The 22,523-nt window shown below is 39.1% G+C and overlaps 1 protein-coding gene across 3 annotated transcripts in view; it reads right to left on the minus strand.

Annotated features, from left to right (window-relative positions):
* Window positions 1-22,523, minus strand: part of fsip1 (fibrous sheath interacting protein 1) — a 450,012-nt gene that overhangs the window by 405,244 nt on the left and 22,245 nt on the right. For 2 of the 3 annotated variants that reach the window (XM_039742010.1, XM_039742011.1), the window contains 5 exons: window positions 21,202-21,380; window positions 18,418-18,499; window positions 10,278-10,373; window positions 1,293-1,432; window positions 902-1,015 (listed from right to left, as the gene is read on the minus strand). In XM_039742010.1, the coding sequence (XP_039597944.1) occupies window positions 902-1,015; window positions 1,293-1,432; window positions 10,278-10,373; window positions 18,418-18,499; window positions 21,202-21,380 (611 nt within the window). The remainder of the gene's footprint in view (window positions 1-901; window positions 1,016-1,292; window positions 1,433-10,277; window positions 10,374-18,417; window positions 18,500-21,201; window positions 21,381-22,523) is intronic. The other variant, XM_039742012.1, reaches the window with a different exon arrangement.

A 22,523-nucleotide genomic window follows, 5' to 3' on the forward strand; every position in this document is an offset into this window, starting at 1 on the left:
GCGAGCTACCAAATCTACAGACTCACTTCCTAATGCAGGAAGTGGGGCGGTTGGGGGGTGATGTTCAATAAAACTAATCTCCCAATCTAATACTTGTCAACCTGGGAGCAGTAGTTTGAACAGGTGGGGAAGTCTTAAGCTGCAAGACCAAAATCCAGCAAAGTTGACTTGCTACATTTTTCAGGAATTAGGCTGATCCTGAAGCACTTCATGGTGGCATCATAATGTCATAATAAATACTACCAAACAGAACCTTCAAACAGTGCCTTAGCCCAAATTCAGAGAAGCTTGAAATTGGGAGGTATAATTTGATAGTAACTCACAGGGCAGAAAGATGCAGGAAGGGGAAGAGGCAAGGATTGTTTAGGTAAAGACTTAGGCTGTTTTTTTTCTACATGCACTTAGGGCCTAGGATAAAGATCCCCTCCTGTTTAGTTAGGCACAAAAGGGAAGAACTATTACATTATCTTACGTTTTGCCACCCAGGACAACCAATATATATTTGTTCATTCTATTTGTTTCTATTTACAATAAATCTACAACTTGTCACAATTTATGACTCAAAGCATTATATCTGGGCAAAGGAACAGTTTAAGAGTGCTCCTTGAAAGAGAACACTGGGTAGAACAAAATCTACTGGAGCATTTTTGCTCAAATTCAATATGCTTCAACCTTTTGCAATACTAATCATGGTACCAGGTTTCATTTGGATCATTCTTCATAAACAGTCTGTAGGGGCTTGAAAACCAAGAAAGGTGGCATTAGAGTCAGATTCCACAATGAGTAAATCATAATTCACTTACAATCAGTGTTTCCCAAGCATTGTGAATCCCACATCTGGTATTTTGCAGTCTAGAGTGTATTTGTACGAAGTCTTTATTAAAGAAAAAATTCTAGTTACCTCATCTCTTGGAAGTGTGTCACTTCTGTCATTATCAATGTCCCTCAGCAGTTCTGCCAGTCTTTTCTTCTCATTATCTGTCATAAGAACTTGATTCCCAGCATCCTTTGCCAGCTATGTAGAAATGTTCAAAATATAAAATAAAGTGAAATAGGACAAATTAAACAGAATGGAAAAAACAGGAAAGCCAGTAAACTAGATTTGTAGCTTTACAAAATGACAAAACATGTTTTATTACAACCAAGCCTTCTACATTTTTAGTCTAGGTCACAGACATTTTGAAGCTAATTTACTGAGCAAGAAACAACTGAAACTAAGCTGAGCTCTATCAGATCACAGAACTCTTGAATTGTTTTGACAGCAGTGCTAAGGCAATTGACCTCAGACATACCTCAATGTTTTTCTTCACAAAGTCGCGTTTCTTCTTTTTCTTTTGCTTAACTCTGCTGCATCTGCTCTCTGGCCTGTCAGATGTGTCTGTGTCAGGGCTTGCCTCTAGCTTAGCGATGCTCTCAGTCCAGTCACCATGCACTGCAAAAAAAAAAAAATGCAGCTGTCTGTCTGCTGGTATGTGTTTGCATTCTGCTGGGTGAGAATTTAGATAAACCCATTTCGGATACTTGAACTTTATCACCCCTTTAATCAGCAGTAGGCACACATGGAGATGCATTCAGACAGTTAAAACAGCATGTCCAAGCTCCAAGGCATCTTAACACATCTGCAAGTAACACTTGAAGATAAAAGATTGTAAAATAACAACCAGCTTTGCTATTCATTGCAACAAATGTGTAAACCATGCCAACTACTCTGGTTCTCATATGGATAGTTGGCAAAACCAGCAGATGAATAGTGGGACACACAATTTCTTATCAATGAATTCTACCTTTCATATACTCATTTTCCCAGTCTGTGTTGTGGTGAATTTTTTCTTCATAAACTAGCTCTGAACAGGTTGTCACTGCGTGATTTTCTGAACCGGTTTATTTCATTTTAATGGTTAAAAAAACTCTGGTTTAAATGAGTGCTTGGATTTCAGCATGAACATTTAAACCTAATAAAGTGGGAAAATTTCACGGTTCTTTTAACCCTAAAATAATAAATTTAACTCTACAGTTATGGTCGATTTTACCCAATTAATGAGCAAGTTCAGAAATGTATGTTTTATGTACACCTTTGGAAGTGTGATGACATGATCAGTCAGCTAACAGTTTTAACTTGCAGTGCCTCACAGTTAGCAACACTTGTCAAAGTTAGGTTGAATAACAGAATTAGGAGTAATTGCAATAAGAATTGGCTACTAATAAAAACACCACAAAGACCTCTGATAAGCAAATTACTCACAATTATAATATAAATAAAAAAGACAACAGAGGAAAAATGGCAACAGAAACTAAGAGTAAAAAAATAAATTCCTCTTACTTCCCTAGGCTTAAACATGCATGCAAAGTCCTGTCTGCCTGTCGGAGCACTTGCCCTCTTACAGAATTTGGCACTAAACAAGCATTCCTCCCAACACCTCTTACTCCACAAACACAGTGTCCTCTCTTTCTCTCACCAGTCATGTCCTTGCCTTGAATCGGCTTACAATTGACATTTCAACCGTGCAGAGAGGAAGACCCTCTTCTGAGGAAGGCTTCAGGCCTGGTAAGTGTGAGGACATCCTCTCACAATTTTCTCCAACATGGTTAGGGGTTTGGGAGTTGACATTTGCCCCAGAGCCTCACAAACATGACGATAAAACACTTATGTAACAACCTTCTTCTACATCTTAATATAAAGCTTTATACATACACATATAAATAATATACAGTATGTAGTATATATTATAGAAGGCAGTTTAGAAATTTAAAAATGGAATGCTTTGAATGCATTGAAAACATAACATTCCCCATATGCCAGCCTGCTAGAAAATGCATAAGCACAAAGTCAGGCTTGCTAGAGCATTCAAAACACTGAGAAAGAGTTCTCTTTACTTCAACATTGATTCTGCTCAGAACATTTTTTGCTATATGTCAACTTAAAACTACTGTTAAGATTGGTCATAATTGTTCATTTTTTACACACTTTCATGGCCTACTTGAGCTTGCTTTACATGCATTTAGGTTTTTTGGGGTCACAAAATTCAATTCGGACATTACTTTCTGGCAACATCACTTGGAGGTGCGTGACAGTATAAAAGGTTGGTGTAGACCACTTCCTGGTCACCCAAAGTTGCAAAATATCCTAAAGAATTCTCAGTGTTTTTGTCTTCTTGTTTAATATCGGTATTCCCAACCTCTTTTTCTGGCTTCAACTTTGATTTCTGGCTAGTATTTCCATTTGGACAAACACTTGGTAATGTTTCTCTTGTCTTGGTTTATTGATGCCACTTCTTGCATTCGCCTCCATTATGCAAAGTTGGCCTTCCTTAAGTCAAGCGTAACAAGTACACCTGGTGAAAGCTGTAATGACAAAGTCCTAAATGTGAGTGAGTGTGTTTTTAGCAGTTATTTTTATTGTTCTAATGTATCAGCCTCATAGTTATTTCAAGAAACGTAAGATCTTATCAACTTATTAAAATCTTATTAATAAGATCTCATTAAAATGTGACGTCATTTATTATAGGGTTACACAAGAAGAGGGTAAAAGAAAAGATCCAGGATATGAACAAATCAGGCCAAGATATTGGCAGGGTTCCTAACCAGAAATATGACACTTGTGTCACAATCCAATACATTACGTAAGCGGTTAACTCTCAGAAACTTGTCTTTTTCTGATGCTCTTGTGGCTTTGGGTCTGCTAGACTTCCTGACTGGGGAAAAGAGCATCCATAAGATGCTACCTTCCCCTGGACACTAGAGGGCAGCAGGGGAGTTTGTGTAAAATGCAGCCCCACTGGGTTTCCTGCTATACTGGGTTTCCATCACACCTGTGAGTAATTCCAGTTAATCCTGATGAGCCATCTGGAGCATTCTCAGGTGTAACATAAAAGGGGCAACCTCACTCCATTCAGGGAGCCAGAGTCAGGAGGAAGAGGGACAAAGCTTGCCAGTGGAGGTGGAAAGGAGAAGAGAGAAGAAAGTGTGTGCTCTTGATGCTTTGTACAGTGCTGGTGTGAGGAGTGAGGGAAAAGCGTTTACCCACTTGTAAATAAAATGTGTGCTGGAACTCTCGTCTCTGCCTGTTCGAGTTGGGCTGGGGTAGCTGGAGCGCCCCATTGTTGTTCACACCACTTCTATTTGTAAAATTTCAGGTCATTCACTGAACTTAAACTGCTTACATGTAAATAAAAACTAAAAACAGGTACTCTAAACCATTTTGACTGGTAGTGTAACTGAAAGGACCCTCTAACAGTCAGGACTAATACAATAATAAGTAAGTCGTCACGCCTAATTGTCAACTTTTTTATCAGCTCACTACATCAAAGAGAGGTGCCACCTCATGGTGATATTCTGTTTCTTGACCATTCCATATTTTATTAGATGAACACCTTATGAGGTCTTTACCCTCTCCTCTGACAGTCCATCTGCACTATATCTTTTTATACTGAAAATATACAGAAAGTAGTGGTTGTCACCTGGCTTATTTTTGAAGACTAGAAAAGGCTCAAAAGGACAATAACAAAATGCAAAGAAGAACAGGAGAACATGCATCTAACTTGAAATGTGCTAAATGAAGGTATCCAGAAAAAAAAACTAAACAAAAAAAAAAAACAAATGCCTCATAAGATGGTTACCTGCTTGAAAGCAACAGCACACTAAAAGTCAGCCAAATAGAGTAACCCACTATTTGAAAGCTAGCCTAAAAATAAAAGTATGTACAAGGACAAAGTCATGCCAGAGCATCTAGGTAGCTGCTTTGATTCTAGTACTTGTCTACATAAATATTAGATTGCATCCACATTCCCTTTACATAAGGAAATGAAATAATTCAAAGAACAATCAAACCTCTTAGAACATTTATCAGAATAATAAAAGAAAAAAAGCAAATGTACTGAGCTCCTGTCATAGTGTGTCACAGTTCAAAAGACAACTCAGCTCTCCACTTCAGAAGGTTTTGAGTGTCATTGGAGAGTACCAAGAATGTGGGCTCTTCATTCCAGCCCATATCATTAGGCTACTTGCTGTTCTAATTGTCTCACTCTTGTGAAACACCATGAAATAACTTGGTAGTTGACCCAAAACACATGATGAAAGCAGAAAGGGACGGGAGGCCTAGTTTAGTGCTGACAGCATCTTTCTTCTCATTCTCTGTAATGGGTGTTCAAGCAGCTAACCAAAAACCAAAAAGATGGGTTACCTTTTACTCTAGCTAATACTACAGGAAAAAAAAAATCAGAAATAAAAACATGCTAATTTTCCAACAAGGTAAATACAGACATGGTCAAATTTGTTGGTAACCTTACAGCTCAATGCTGTATGCATCCTGAAAAGAGTAACTAAATGAAAATGCAGACCTGCATGTCTTTGAGATGTTATTGTGTAAAGCAAAGTATGTGTGAAAAGACATTAAGCATGGCTTATTCTACAAAGACATTCTAAAATGGCCTAGACACATTTGTTGGTACACTAGGAAAGATCCTAAATAATTCAAACTAGTTGTTTTCATTAATTAGTATCACACAAGTTACTGCAATACAATCAGTCATCCAACCTACTTAAATGGAGAAAAGTCGTCACACTGCTGCTTGGTATATGTGTACCACACTGAACATGGACCAGAGAAAGCAAAGGAGAAAGTTATATGAGGAGATCAGAAAGAAAATATCAGACAAGCGTGTTAAAGGCAAAGGCTTTGAGACCTTCTTCAAGCAACTTGATGTTCCTGGGACTACAGTTTTGGCAACTGGAAACTGCGTCTTAGCAACAGGACTCACAAAATGGTGGTGGTCCATATAAAAAACACAATGGCGTCACAAAATAATGTTACCAAATGTTTTACTTTCTCTGAATGAACTAAATTATTTTTGCAATCCTTTGAATTCAAAACTCTACAAAGGCATATATGCCGCTTAAAACAGTTCAGAGAATTCCAGAATTAATCAATAAAAACTACTGATCACAACATATATAAACCCATTTCACTGTAACTCCATTCTTCACCTAAATGATGCCAGGCAGGAGTATATGGAATATACCTAGGAAGTACATTTGGAACGTGCACATGCAAGGCTGCCTTCCACCTCTTGTTTACAGCTTCACAATATGTTCCATGATTGCCTAAAACAGCTTTGATTTTCACATACAATATCTCCATCCATTGACTGTGTATTCACCACCATATGCAATGTCAAATATTAAGTGCTGAATCTTCTTTTTACATGCTAAGAATATTCTTCTTACTTCTGTTTCAGATGCAGCCTGCTACACTCACATTCAACATTTTGGTGCAGCAGTGCCATCTATTGACAAAGTAATTTTCCACATAATAACTTGCAACAAGAAGTGAAGCAAAATGACACCTTCATTGGCTAACTGCACAGATTACAATATGAAAGCTAAGCAAGTAATCTGTGCAGTGAGCCAATAAAAGGTGTCATTTTGCTTCACTTCTCCATGCATCCACAATGGCTAACACTGTACAACAGCAGGCTACTACACGCATACTACCTGGAAAACACAAGAGCTGTGGATTTCATATCTGGCATGCCAAAAGCTGTTTTACTATTTCAGAACTTGAGCGCTGGTTCCAAGCCGGAGTTACATTTCATCTATGGGTTATTATGGGGTGCTGTCTGAAGATGCTAAGGAATAGCACAAGATTCCAAAGTCAAGAGTACTACTAAGATTTAGTAAAACAGCTGAGAAATTACAAAAAAATAAACAGGACAGCTTATTTCCCGTTTAGGATGTTTGCACATGGAGACATAAATAAATATGTAAATGCATATTGAAACACAAATATATATCAATTGGATTTATCCATTCACTGCACAGATTGTGGGGAGCAAAACATTTCAGGGCACATCCACATAAACATCTCTACTGCTCCATTAGTAGTTTAGTGCACTTACCTTTGGTATGTGAGGTGGAAACGGATATACAACTAAACGCAGGCAGTGGCTAGGCAAAGCAACCACTGCACCACCATGCTATATATATATATATATATAGTGAATTCAGAAAGTACTCAGACCCTAAACTTTCTGCACAATTTATTGTGCCGTAGATTTAACTATAAATGAACAAATTTGCCATTTAGGTCCATTAATCTTCACTCAATGACCCATAGTGACAAACCATAAACATGTTTTTAGAAAGGTTTGCGGATACATTAAAGAATGAAAAACTTAAGTTCCCCATTCGTATTAGTGTTCAGAAACGTAATTTAGTGCTTTGGAAAAGCTCCTTGGCAGCAATTACTTGGCTTTGAGTCTTCTTGGGTAAATCCTTACAAGCTTGGTGCATCTGCATTTAGGCAGTTTATCCTAGTTTTCCTAGCATATGCACTGGGAAGTATCTGTAAACTGCCATGTTCAGGTCTCCCCACACACATTACAGGAGTATTAGGTCTAGAATTTCTAAAGAGTTTAAGTCTGTGCTTTGGCTGGGCCACTCAAGGACAGTCTGGGATTTGTCCCGAAGCCACACCAGAGTTGTATTGGCTGTATGCTTTACGTAATTGTCATGATGAAAGGTGAACCATTGCCCCAGTCTGAGGTCATGTGCACTCTGGAGTAGGTTTTCTTTAACAATCTCCCTGTATTTGGCTGGATTCATCCATCCCTCAGTTTTGACCAGTCTCACTGTCAATGCACTTACTGGGGATGGTATTAGGCAGGTGATGAGCAGTGCCAGGTCTTCACCAGACATACTGTATTGCTCGGGTTTCCTCCCAAAGAGTTTAATTTTTGTCTCGGAATTAAAGGAATTAAATTAAACAGAAAGCGCACAACCACAATATGGAGTGTCACAGCAAAGAGCCCGGATACTTATTGAAATGAGAAATTTCAGTTTTTATTTTTTTTAAAAACATTAGCAAACCTTTCTGAAAACATGCTTTCATTTTGTCATTATGGGTTATTGAGTTTAGACTGATGTGCAAAAATGGCAAATGAATACAAGTAAAATGAAATCTACACCATAATAACATGAGCAGAAACTGAAGGCGTATGAATACTTTAATTCTATTGTAGTCATACTTCCTTTAATAACTCCTTTAATAATATGATAACTGTCTTGGAGAAGAATGAGGCCAGGTGATGTTCTCATGCCTTGTCAAAACTGTGTCCCTTTGGCAATCAAAACTAAATCCAATACCAACCCCAAAAAGACTGGCTCTTATTTAGAAACCACCTTAACATATTAGTTCACATGCTAGTGCAGTCAAGCTTACTTTGTTTATACTCTTGGGAATGGTGACGTAGTAAAACGTGTGTATAAAAATGATTACTTGATACATTAATTGACACACCAGGACTTTGGAATGCAACACACCACACCACTCATACATCTACTGTCTTATTACAATGATAAACAGTAACATGGAAAAGGCAGAATACCTACTCCAAAAAAGCACTTTTTAGACATTAAAATCCAGCCAGTGACAGCTCCATCTAGGGCCACATTCCCTTTCAAGCAATCAGCTTTAAAGTTCACCTATAACATCACAAACCAGGGACTGTAAGCACAAAGGTATACAGTTTCACTTGCTTTAAGGATGACTTAAGGAAAGTGCTTGCCTTTGGAATTTTAATGCTGAAAGATTTTTTCCTTCAAATTATTTTGAAGTATTTTGTATGGATTTTCATGAACGACAAAGGAAGGGTCTATTTTTCTTCCTACTGCGAAGTTTATGTGCATTTTCATAAAGTTCCTGCTTCATAATATCAAAAGAATAAGTTTAAATATGATTGGATTAAGGTAAATGACTGTCCTTAAACATCAACTCTGATGTACAGTACTTCCAGGAACAGATAAACCAAGGCAATATTAGATCCACTGATATCATAAGTCATGGCAACCCTTTTCAGAACAAGGTTATACTTGCCATATGGCTTTAAGACATAATCAAAGGTGTACTTGTGTCAACTATAGAAACTGCTATGTACGAAATACTCCATACAGCAATATTTTAATTTGTCACTTAACCCGTGTTGTTTGTAGCAATAAGAAAAATGTCAATTTGTTTTTTTTTTGTTTTTTTTTTTATAAAAAACAGAGATAACCATACCTGACACAACAGGGCTAAATGGGGACAATGCTAAGGAGCAAACAATATCAAAACAACCATTAAAAAAAAAAAAATCTCACCTTACTCGTGTTGCATAATCCACATGTTAGATATTTGTTATGTTACAGCCAGACTTTTCCCATAAGGTTTCTGTTTATTAGTACTGCATTATTACTTTGATGTTATCTTTTACTAGACTTGTCTATGACATGTTAGTATATTGTCCCTTTAAACGTACGTTCATTTTTTATGTTCTGTGGGTGGCACCACTAACGTCACCACTACCGAGACTTCCACCTGGCTATATATGGCATGGGAGAAAAGGATATTAGTAGTGGTTCAGCGAGTTTAAGAGTCTTTATGTAAGCACTGTTTGTTTCATTTCTGGTTTATCTGGCATGTTTTACTTGGTCTTTGGATTTTTGACATCAGATTCCATATAGGAACCTGGTCACTATGGAGTGCCTTTCAAAAAAATCTTTTTTTGCTCTATTTGATTAATTTCCCTTATTTTTCTATTTCTATTAATAAAGCCTCACTTTAAAGTTTTCTAATTTTGACCAGTCTATAAAAGCAAAAGTGTTTTTATGGTTCTCTCTCTCCCTTGCGAGATATTTTGACATCTTTTAGGAATTCTTTGTATTTTTGAATTATTTTTGTTATCTTATTGCTAAAATAAACAAGAGGAAAACCCTAGTAATTGGAGTCTCTGGATATCATCAATACTTGCACCACTGGGACATCAATCGATCTCAACTCCAACAAAAAACCTAATCATGACTCAGGAAGAGGAAAATAACTAAGTGACACTGATCATATGGTGGCATTCTTATTTGATAGTTAGGGATCACAGGCACCACCATTAAATTATGTTGTAGAACATTGTACCATTGTGTACTGCTTCTCTGTGTGTTCACAATCCATGCCTATATCGGCTATCCAAGCCATGAAGAAAATCATTTTGTACATGCCAAAACTGTGAATATTTATTTTTCTAATTAATCACTTGAAATCTAATAGAATTAAAAGGCTGACAAACTTAGATTGTTTCAACAAAGAATACTATAAATACTAGAGATGGGCCGAGTTGCTGGAGAACCTACAAATTAAAAGTATGGAATTATTAACAGCAAGTTGAAGACATAAAAAAAACTCCAAAGTACCAAATTTACTGTAAAATCTAAAAGATTACAATACCAGAACCAAGCTGTACCAAGACAAGTACCTTGTTGCATTGGCTTGCTAAAATACTGGTCAAATTCTTCATCAGCGAGTTGAGTCTCAAAAACATGGACAATGGTGGAGTCCTCAATGGAGAAATCTGTATGAAGAAAAAAGAATTTTACTTTGATTCTTTTAAACATTCCTAAAATTAACAGCATTCCAACACAACTATTGCTACACGTCATCACCTTTAACGTTAAAACATGAATTGAACAACATGATCTTCAGTAGAATGTACTTCTTAGAACATTAGAACAATCTAGAGGAGAACGGGCCATTAAGTCCAACAAAGCTCACCAGTCCTATCCACTTCATGCTTCAAAAAAAACAAGTTTTGAAAGTCCCTCAAGTCCTAATGTCTAACATACTACCCTTAACAAGTTTTCAACTGTGTACCCATGTTTTTGATAAACTCATTTTAAAATAATTAGTTCAGTGGATCAAGACTGTTCCCTTCATAATTTTAAACACTTCAATCTCCTCTTAATGTTTTACTTAAACTGAAAAGGATCAGCTTTTTTCATCTTTCATCATAATTACTTCCTTACAGTCCTGGAATCAGCCTACTCGCTCTTCTCTAGACTTTCAGCACTACTATATCCTTATTGTAACCTAGAAACCAAAACTGTATGCAGTACTCCAGATGAGGCCCCTACACTGCGTTTTTGCAGTTGATAGTGTCGAATCCACAATGACTCAAAAGGCATACTTTCAATTTTCAGACCTCCCATTGTGTATTCAACCATCCATCCATCCATCATCAAACCTGCTATATCCTAATTGCAGGGTCACGGGGGTCAGCTGGAGCCAACCCCAGCCAACACGTGGCACAAGGCAAGAAACAAACCCCGAGCAGGGCGCCAGCCCACCGCAGGGCACATACACACACCAAGCACACAGTAGGGACAATTTAGAATCGCCAATGCACCTAACCTGCATGTCTTTAGACTGTGGGAGGAAACCGGAGTACCCGGAGGAAACCCAAGCAGACTCCACGCAGGGAGGACCTGGAAAGTGAACCCGGGTCTCCTAACTGTGAGGCAGCACCGCTACCACTGCACCACTGTGGTGGCCATTGTATATTCAAACCTAACATTTTTACTTCCTATGTGTAATACTTTACATTGACTGACATTAAATTTCATCTGCCACAAATCCGACCAAGACTGTATATGTTGTCCAAGTCCCTCTGCAATGATTTAACGGATTCTAGATGATCTACCAATCCACCTAGCTTGCTTGGTATCACCTGCAAACTTAAACAGCTTGTTATCGATATTCTTATCCAAATCTTTTATATATATTAAAAATACCAGTGGCCCTAGTACTGACCCCTGCTGGACACCACTCTTAAAACAGCCAATTCTGAGAGAGTTCCTTGCACCATAACCCTCTACAGTACTTCCTATGTCTCAGCCAATTTTGCACCAGTCTACAAAGAACACACTGAACTCCCATGCTGACTGTTCAGTAAAACTCAGCGTCAAGGGTTTATATATGTACTTGTTAACTTCCTTAAGGACTTCATTATAAATATTATTTGGTCCTGGTGATTGTTTGATTTCATCCTATTTAATCTGAACAGTATACTTCTTCTACAATTTTCAAATCACTCAGTATCTCCTTAGTAGTCCCTTTTACCACTGGGAGATCATCTACTTCCACACATGTGAAGACCTCAGATAAATATAAGTTCAGAGCATGTGCTATTTCATATATTCATTTTTTCAACTCCCTTTTAGTATTCCTGATGCACTTCACATCCTCCTTGACTGTTGTTTTACTACTATAATACTGAAATCTCTCTCTGGGTCATCTTACGCGACTTATCTGCTATATTCCTCTCTAACTGCCTTTAGACTCTCCAACATCCTTCTTAGCGATTGCCCTCATGTTCTCATATGTCCTGCGATTCACATTGGAGTTGTTAACCCTTATACAGCTGTTTTTTTTTTTCTTTTGCTGCTTCTTCAACTCTTTTATTAGCCCACTTCAGAGTTTTTTTTTTATTTTTTACTAATTCTAATTTTTGTGATGTACCCGTCCTGCATTATATGTAAAACATTCTTAAACCTATTCCACTACTTTATGTCTATCTCCACATTTAAAAGCTTATCCATGTGTATCCTCCTTAGATTTTGCAGCATCTTCTCAAAATTTGCCCTACCAAAGTTAAACATAACAGTTTTAATCTTTGCATCTGAGAATTATATTATATTATGGTCACTTGACCTAGTGGTTCAATCACCTCTATACCCTAAATTCTATCCAAATTATTACAAAATAGTAAATCTAGACAGACCTCTACCCGCATTGGTGCTTTAACATACTGTGCTAAAAAATGGTCAGTGATTACTTAAAAAAACGTCTGCTGTGATATTTGCAACATTATCCCAGTTAATATTTGGGCAAAGTCCCCCATGACTATAATATCCTCCTGTACACTTGCCTTTTTAATATTAATAAAAAGATGTGCATTGAAATTACTGTCTATAACACACTCTTAAGATATCTTTCCCTAATGCTTTCCAGATGAAGCTAGATGTCCTCACTATGATGGGGCCCATGATCCAGCTGAAGAGGATTTGCATTTAAATTCTCTTTGACATAAAAAGCAGCCTCACCTCTTTTTCTTTTCCTAAAAATGTGTATCCTTCTATGTTATGCTCATCCTCATCTTTTTAATTTAGCCAGGTTTCTTTGATTTCTATCCGTCAATTAATTCCATCCATCCATTGTCTACCGCTTATCTGAGGTCAGGTCGAAGCAGAGAAGCCCAGACCTCCCTCTCCCAGGCCACCTCCTCCAGCTCCTCTGGGGGGACCCCGAGGCGTTCCCAGGCCAGCCGGGAGATATAATCCCTCCAGAGAGTCCTGGGTCTGCCCCGTGGCCTTCTCCCAGTGGGACATGCCCGGAACACCCCCTGAGGGAGGAGTCCAGGGGGCATCCTGACCAGATGCCCGAACCACCTCAACTGACTCCTCTCAATGCGGAGGAGTAGCATCTCTACTCTGAGACTCTCCCGGTTAACTGAACTCCTCACCCTATCTCTAAGGGAAAGTCCAGTCATCCTGCGGAGAAAACTCATTTTGGCCGCTTGTATCCGCGATCTTGCTCTTTCGGTCACTACCCAAAGCTCGTGGCCATAGGTGAGGGTAGGAACGTAGATCGACTGGTAAATCGACAGCCTCACCTTTTGGCTCAGCTCTCTCTTCACCACAATGGACCGTTGCAGAGCCTGCATTACTGCGGATGCTGCACCAATCCGTCTGTCAACCTCCCACTCCATTCTTCCCTCACTCGTGAACAAGACCCCGAGATACTTGAACTCCTCCACTTGAGGCAGTAATGTGTTTCCAACCTGGAGAGAGCATTCCACCCTTTTCCAGCAGAGAACCATGGCCTCGAGTACTGTATATAGGTGCTGACTCTCATCCTCGCCGCTTCACACTAGGCTGCGAATCGCTCCAGTGAGAGCTGAAGGTCACTGTCCGATGAAGCCAACAGAACCATGTCATCAGCAAATAGCAGCGATGAGATTCTGAGGTCACCGAACAAGAACCCCTCTACTCCTTGATTGCGCCTAGAAATTCTGTCCATAAAACTTATGAACATAATCTGTGACAAAGGGCAGCCCAGGCGGAGTCCAACCTCAACAGGAAACGAGTTCAACTTATTACTGGCAATGCAGACCAAGCTCCTGCTCCTCCTGTACGGGGACTGAATGGCTCGTAACAATGAGCCTTGTGCCCCGTACTCTTGGAGCACACCCCCACAGGATGCTTCGAAGGACACGGCCGAATGCCATCTCCAAAACCACAAAACACATGTGGACTGATTGGGCAAACTCCCATGCTCCCTCCAGGATCCTGGCCAAGGTGTAGTGCTGGTCCAGTGTTCCACGGACAGGATGAAATCTGCATTGTTCCTCTTGAATCCAAGATTCGACCAACGACCAAACTCTCTTCTCCAGCACCCCTGAATAGACCTTACCATGGAGGCTGAGGAGTGCGATCCCCCTATAGTTAGCACATCCTCTGGTCACCCTTCTTAAAAAGGGGGACCACCACCCCAGTTTGCCAATCCAGAGGCACTGCCTCCGATATCCATGCGATATTGCAGACGTGTGTCAACCAGGACAGCCCCACAACTTCCAGAGCCTTGAGGAACCCAGGGTGAACCTTGTCCACCCCAGGGGCCCTGTCACCTCGGAGCTTTTTAAATACCTCGGCCCCTGATATGGAAAGGCACCCCCAGAGTCCTCCAGCTCTGCTTCCTCTAAGGAAGACATGCTGGTGGGATTGAGAAGATCCTCGAAGTATTCCTTCCACCGGTCAATAACGTCTGCAGTTGAAGTCAGCCGGGCCCCATCTCCACTGTACACAGTGTTTTTAGAGCACTGCTTTCCCCTCATGAGGTGCTTTGACGATTTGCCAGAACCTTCTCAGTGCCGACCGAAAGTCGTTTTCCATGGCTTCCCCAAACTCCTCCCCTGCCAGAGTTTTTGCCTCTGCAACAGCTGATGCCACCACACGTTTGGCCCACTGGTACCCCTCAACTGCCTCTCGAGTCCCACTGGTCAATCAAACCCAGTAGGACTCTTTTTTCAACTTGACGGCCTATCGAACCTTAGGTGTCCACCACTGAGTTCGTGGATTGCTGCCACAAGATGCACCGACAACCTTGTGGCCATAGCTCCGTTCTGCTGCTTCAACAATGGAGGCTCGAAACATGGCCCATTCAGACTCGATGTCCTTTGCCTACTCTGGAATGACACTGAAGTTCTGCCGGAGGTGGCAGTTAAAGATCTTTCTGACCAGTTCCTCTGCAGACGTTCCCAACAGACCCTCTTTATATGCTTGGGTCTGCCTGGATTGTCCGGCAGCCTCTCTTGCCATCTGATCCAACTTACCACCAGGTGGTGATCAGTTCACAGCTCAGCCCCTCTCTTCACCCGAGTGTCCAAGACATAAGGTCACAGATCCGATGACATGATTACAAAGTCGATCATCGAGCTGCAACCTTGGGCATCCTGGCGCCAAGTGCACTTATGGACACCCTTATGGTCGAACATGGTGTTTGTTATGGACAATCCATGGCCAGCACAGAAGTCCAACAACTGAACGTCACTCAAGTTTAGATCAGAGAGGCCGTTCCTCCCAATCACACCTCACCAGGATTCACTGTCGTTGCCGATGTGAGCGTTTAAGTCTCCCAGCAGGACGATAGAGTCCCCAGGTGCCACGCCTTGCAGCGCTTCTTCCAGGGACTCCAAGAAGGCTGGGTACTCTGAACTGCCATTCAGTGCATAAGCAGAAACAGTCAGAGTTCTTCCCCCAACTCGAAGGCACAGGGAAGCAATCCTCTCATCCAAAGAGGAGAACCCCAACGTGCAGGCCTCGAGCCAGGGGGCCATAAGCAAGCCCACCCCTGCCAGACGCCTTTCACCCACAGCAACTCCAGAGTGGAACAAAGTCTAGCCTCTCTCAAGAGGAATAGTTCCAGAGCCCAGACCGTGCGTAGAAGTGAGCCCAACTATATCTAGCTGGTACCTCTCAACCTCTCACACCAGTTCAGGCTCCTTTCCAGCCAGAGAGGTAACATTCCATGTACCAAGAGCAAGTTTCGGCAACTGAAGGTTGGAACGCCAGGAGTTCCTGCCTTCGGCCACCACCCATATCACATTGCACCCGACCCCTATGGCCTCCCCTTGCATTTGGTGGGCCCACAAGAGAGCGGAACCACGTTGCTCCTTCGAGCTGAGCCCGACTGGGCCCTGTGGTCAAAGGTCCAACCAACCCCGGGCCTGGCTCTAGGGTGGGGCCCCGGGTACCCTTTCCCGGGCAAGGGAAGCACTGATCCTTGATTTAAATCCATGTGGAGTCTTTCTATAATATTATAAATATGCTCCCCTACATACATCTGCAACTCACTTGATTTATATTTGATATTTCTAGCATTAAGGCAAGCTATTTTTAATGTATTACTCATTTTACATTTTAGATTATTAAATCATTAAACATTTTTTAGAATGCAAGTGTTATATATTATGATTTTTTCCTTTTCTTATTGACTCACTTAAAAATGTGCTGATATAATAAAATGTTGTGGTGGCCAGCTATCTAGAGGGTGCCAGAAAAAAGAAGAAGAAACAATAATGGAAAGTAGGAGAAATAGAAAATGAAACACTGCATTAAGCATAATCATCATTGCTCTCTCTCCCTCAGAGAGAAAGAAAAAAAAGAAAAAAAAATTGCGCGAGGTGTCCATTTACTTCAGAAAACTTGTGGCAATTAGGCTTCATAGGAAGCAATAGTCATAGTAAATTTTTATTAAATCTACCATTTCACTCTATTTTCAATGGCATTCTGTATTGGTACTGTAATCCATCTTGATCTTCAGCACAGAGATACAATAAAGGCCTCATATACAGGAGATTAAACTAGTATACATTAACAACACAAGTAAGATTCAAGTTGTATATATTTTTGTTGGGTTCAGTACCACACATAAAAGTGCTCTAAATCCAATCTGAAAAGAATCGATCCCCCGTGTTTTTAGCTGTTCATACTTCTCTGAAAGACTAGACATAAGTCACACAGTGAAGAAGATAAAAAAAAAAAAAAATAAATCAGTATTAAATTGTTGGGTGAATGTAACCCAAGTGACTAACCAACAGAATTAATTTTATTTGTTCTCATATTTTTTGCATTTTGACATTTGCATTATTATGACATCACCCATGTCCTGTGTAATTGCAGCTGCTGCAAGGAAAGCAACTGGTTCTGCCATGTACTGCTGTGCATGCATCAGTGTGTAATGTCAGCATTTCCACTTCTAGTTTGTGCCTGAACTTTACATAAATAAAGAAAAATATACTTCATTTGCTACAGCATTACTCATGTACTCATTGTCAGGAACGTCCATAGATTAAATTCATATTTGTTCTTTTTGGATCATTTTAAACTTTTTTTGTATATTTGAAATGTGATTTTTCTGATCTGAGTTTGTTCTTTTTATCACCTTGTTGATCACATAATTCTGTATATCATATCCAAATTTGCATGCAATGGCACCTTCCCACCACAGCATTATGGCTGCACAAGAGTCAATTGATAGCATGTAGAACTGATTCTTATTTAACAATAAAATGTTTCGGTAAACAAACTTCTGAACTTTACTTGAAATAAGTAATGTAAGACACAGTGGTTTAGGTAAAATGTTCACGTTAACAATTGAGTACGAGTTTTGGTTTTGGCCTATTAAAAAAAGCTCCAACAACTGACGAACATCAAACTTGGCATAATATTACAGTCTAGTTAGGGTATCTTCTACTAAATTTTGTAGCATATGTTATGTGCCCTGTCTCCTTTATGTGAAGGGTCAGGTTCTTCAGATCAACATTGAGTGTTGTTTGTGCAACCTTTATTTAGTAAGTACTTCTTGGACTTTCTAGGTCTTATCAACATTTGGATTGGCCTTGTTTGTTTGTTATGGGTTGCATCCATTTTGCTATTTTAGGTATTTTGAAATTATATATTTTTCCTTTAAAAAAATCTTTTACAGAACCACAGTCTTAATTCACTTTTGGTACCAAAGATTTTTAAAAATTGTTTCAATTCTAGGCTTTTCCCTTTTTGTAAATGTGTGGTTCAAAGCCTACAGTTTGGGGAGGACTAGAGCATGGGGGAACAGAATAATTTTGAACATTAGGCCCCAGATTAGCCTTTGGCTAGATTCACAAGGCAAGGCCTAATTGTGGTATATTGTGCCAGGAAACACAACGGTAGTGGGCTTAAATATGCTAATAACAATAATAATGCCAAGATAAAAAGACAATTAATATTAATAGGTTTGTTGGCAGGAGCAGGGTTCAAAGGGGTCTTGTAAAAATGATTCACACTGGTGGGAAATCAACTTTTGCAGAAAATGTTCAGGGTAGGGTACAGTATCCCGGTTAATGGGGAATTATGACATTAAACAAAGCAAGAATAAAGCCAATTAAGGAATTGTGAATGGACAAGGCTTAAGTGGTTAGGATAAAGAACAGGTAAAAGGTTAGCTTGTCTGTAATATCTTCATACCTGTAAGCAGAGGGTCTAGTGGATGCTTTGGAATAAAAAGAGTAAAATATGACTTACTGCTGGCAGGTGTCAAAGCTAAAAACTTTCTGGTATTTTCACTCTCTTCATGGGTTTCTGGATTATCCTCAGATTTTGAACTCTGCAACAAAACCCAGGTGTATAAAATTAAAAAAAAAAAAGCATAGAGAGATAGGACTCCTATATGAGCAGACAAACACACAATGTGAAACATGCAAAGAAACAAATAGATAGACTACACAATACAGATAAAAAAAAACAATGAGACATACTTTGCACTATATATGAAACAAACCAATGTAGCTTTGACTATTCCAAGCTCAGAGGATACTAAAAATCTAGTCCTGAAATTCATTTTCCACAACAGCACATATTTTAACCCAAATCAAAGTACCATAACAAACTGGAGTTAGCGTTCCCTAGACTACAAATGCTGGCAGTATTCCAACTTCTGACTGTCAAACACAAGTTCTCTTACTAGCCCTGTTCCTGAAACCTTCTCAAAGAGCTGGAAACTATGGGTACAGAAATAGAAACAAGAGAGAAACCTAAGTCAGCACAGGATACTCTTTCCTTTCTTTTTAAATCTAAAACCAGCATCTTAATATCTTGTTTAAGTACATGGGTCTGCTTTAAGGGCAAAAATGTGGATGTGTAGCTAGGATCCCAAAAGCTGGTCACACATTGATCATTATAAGCATGTACAAAAAATGAAAAATAAGACCTCCATTAAGATAACGGAGATTCACCTTTCCTACCTCTTAGTTGTAATTTGCATAGTAATTCCACAAAAAAAAATAAATAAAACTGCTCCTGTCCACAAACCAGTCTCTTTTTACCTCCACTGCTTGATTCATGTTAATGCATGGGTGGGTCTTGCAATTCAGCCAATGCGACACGCAGCACAACTGATAGCAAAACACATGAAGGGTAGATCCAGTATTCAAAGTCTACTGTGAACTGGGCACTCTAAGTGCCAATCCCACTTTTAGAAGTAACCTCAGATTGCCCAACTATTAAAATGGAACAGACTCGATGAAGGGAAACATGGTCCATCATGGAATGGAAGCTGAAATCCACCTTTGTTAACGGAGGAAAAACATCCATTGGAGGATGAGAAAAAGAGGGAAAAAATTAAACAAGGGGCAAGCCAGCTATAGTGAAATGTGATTTTATGTAGTAATATAACTAATAACATCTGTGTAATTATCTTTCTTTTCAATTTTAAGATTTCAAAAGTACTAAGATCAGCCTACATTAAGTAGGTCATACAGATTTAACATTTCTCAACAAACATATTTTTAAACTTTTTACCTTATGAAATGACTCGGTGAGAACTTGGATATGTTTTGTTTAAAGTTACCATATTTCAACTTCAGAACCAGAGTTTGGACCCAAACAGCTCACAATAATTACATGAAAGGAAACAAGTAAACCATTTAAGGAACTGAAATTCTTCAGACCAGCTTTATAATTTCAGATAATAAGATGATCAGAAGAAAGAACACAGTAACTAAGAGATCTCCCAGCCATTCGTCACCTGAGCTACAGCAGCACAATTAAAACAGCGGAGAACTGCCTGAAAGCTGTTGCACATTGAATGCTTTATTCAGTGCCATCTATGACAGGTTGTAAACATTCAGGTTGTAAAGTGTAATTGTCACACATGTTTCCGCTTTTGCCATATTAAGTAATATTAATGATTAAAATGTCCGAATAAAATTTCAGAACTTGCTCCACTGCTTGCCTTGCTACTCTATTCTATCAATCTGGGGATAGATTATAAAAAAATGAAATATCTTCCATAGAGGAAGAAGTGTCACAGTAGCAGTAAATCCTGGGTGAAATGAGCCTGTAGTTCCGGAAGCAAGTGCATTGCAAATGTAGGCTGGGTTTCTTACCAATGTGTGAAAGCAGAAATAAAGCTTAACGGCTGAGAAGACAACATACATGAAATAGTCTGTACATTGAGATGAGGGATTTATATTTAAGGAGAAGACACCCCAAAACCTTCCCATGATAAACCGGCAATAAAGTGCAGCTAAAGCATTTATTAAGTTTCTCCATCTGGGTGGGCTAGAAACTAGAATAGTTCTCTGAATACCCATCAGCAGATTCTGTTTGCTTGCCAGTCTACTTGTGCTCTACTTGCAAACTTAGGGAGAAAAGCCAGAAGTGTTGCAGTATATTTATGAATTACTTTTGGGTTATGAGCCACATAACAGACACTTCATTCTCAACATTTTCCTTCAATGTTTGTTTTACCCTATTGAGGGTGCCCAGTAAGTACTCCCATCATGCAGCCTGAACATTATTGTGAGCAGCAGAAAAGAGGAGACAATGAAGTCAAAGCCAGGCTGGAATCATACCCAGACAGTCAAAACAGGATGAAAATAAAAATAACTGAAGTGTAAAAAAAAATAGAGACAAGAACAAATAAATGTCAAAACCAAAGGAACCTGACAATAGGCCTACTTGAAAAGAAATTAACTATTGCTTACAAAGAATTCGATTTATTCAAAAGCAAGAACCACTAAGAGATGCAAGAACCACTGGTCACTTACATATTTATAACAAGTGACAAAAGGTATAGTGTTATCCAAAAATGAGGTCAAGGAAAGTAATGAATGAAACATGAATATAAAAAAATAAATAAATCCATTGACGAACAGTGAGTAAATACAAATGGATTCCATAAAAACCTGTCAAAATCTTCATGAAATGAATGACCACAAACCAAAATGGAATTATATAAAAAAAAAAGAACAAGATTCATAATATTTGCATATATAAATCCATGCCTGGAATTCCAAAACATTTTACCTGCAGCTCATCCCAGAGTTTCACTCTCAGCTCATTCCCCTGCTGTTTTACTTCTTTTTCTTTTAGGACTGCGGAAGCAAGGATTTTATCAAGCCTTTTCATCTTCTCGATTGCTTTGAAAAGTTCTGGGTCTTCAGTCCAGTCACTTGCATTTCCCTTTGCAGCATCCACAGCATCTGCTTTTAAGGGGAAAGAGGCAGAACAAAAAGAAAAAGATTTAAGAGTAATGACACACTTTCCACATTATGCAAGTTCACAGCTTCATTAACTCTTCAACTCTGACAGCAATTGCTGCTCTGACAGGGTAAAACAGCTCACTACATGGTAAGCCAATCATATAATCTCAGCATGCAAACTCGTATCTATAGTACAAAGTATTCAAGTTCGGATTATCATTTGGCTGACAAGAAAAGTGGCAAAAGTGACTGAAGGATAAACTCAAGATGGAGAAAATACCCATTAAAAGGTGAGAAAGAGTGAGAGAGAGACAGGAACAGAAAACTTGTTTCTGTCAGATAAGCACTGTTCCATAGGATGCTGCTAAAAAAACCTGGGCTGCCAGGAGGCAGTAAGCCCTCCATATAGATATGGACAAATTTGCTGGTACCCAAAAGCTCATTGAAAAAGTGCTGTATATCTCCTGAAATCTGATGAAATGAAATGCAATTGTCTCACATTTGTTGGTATCCTTAGAAAAGATATAAAATATTTGATTACAGGGAGTTTTCAAACTGTTTTCTTTCTTTAGTGTCACAAAGTCTACAATCATGTAATGAGTCATTCAGCCGATTTTACACGGAGAAAAGTGGTCACCCTGCTGTTTGGAGTCATTTTGTGTCCCACACTGAACATGGAGCAGAGAAAGCAAAGGAGAGGTACCAACAAAATTAGTCCATGTCTATAAAAGGCTGTACAGAGCTCAGGCCTTTGATTCCATAAGGAGCTACTACGTAGTATTGAGCTCCTCAAAATAATCCTAGGATGAAATTATCATCCTTCACCAGAATACTAATGAGAACAAAAAAAAAAAAAAAAAAGAGAGAAATGAGGGAATGAGAACAGTACATACTATGATTTTTCATGTGGGAAATGGATAACAGTAGCACAAAAGAATTTATTTTGCTACTTTGTCCTAATAATGCTCTGCAACAAGGCAATTTGTTTTTGGAAGATTCGGCTTCAGATCAATTTTTTCACATCACCCATTATGCTCCATCTTTACCCCAGCAAGTTATAACTGGCACACACACATAGCTGGGTATTTGTTTACATTAACATGTTTATTGTGATGTGAATTTTTGGGTCTTGACATTACGTAGTAA

The sequence above is a fragment of the Polypterus senegalus genome, chromosome 18 (assembly GCF_016835505.1).
Source record: "Polypterus senegalus isolate Bchr_013 chromosome 18, ASM1683550v1, whole genome shotgun sequence".
Classification (NCBI taxonomy): Eukaryota; Metazoa; Chordata; class Cladistia; order Polypteriformes; family Polypteridae; genus Polypterus; species Polypterus senegalus.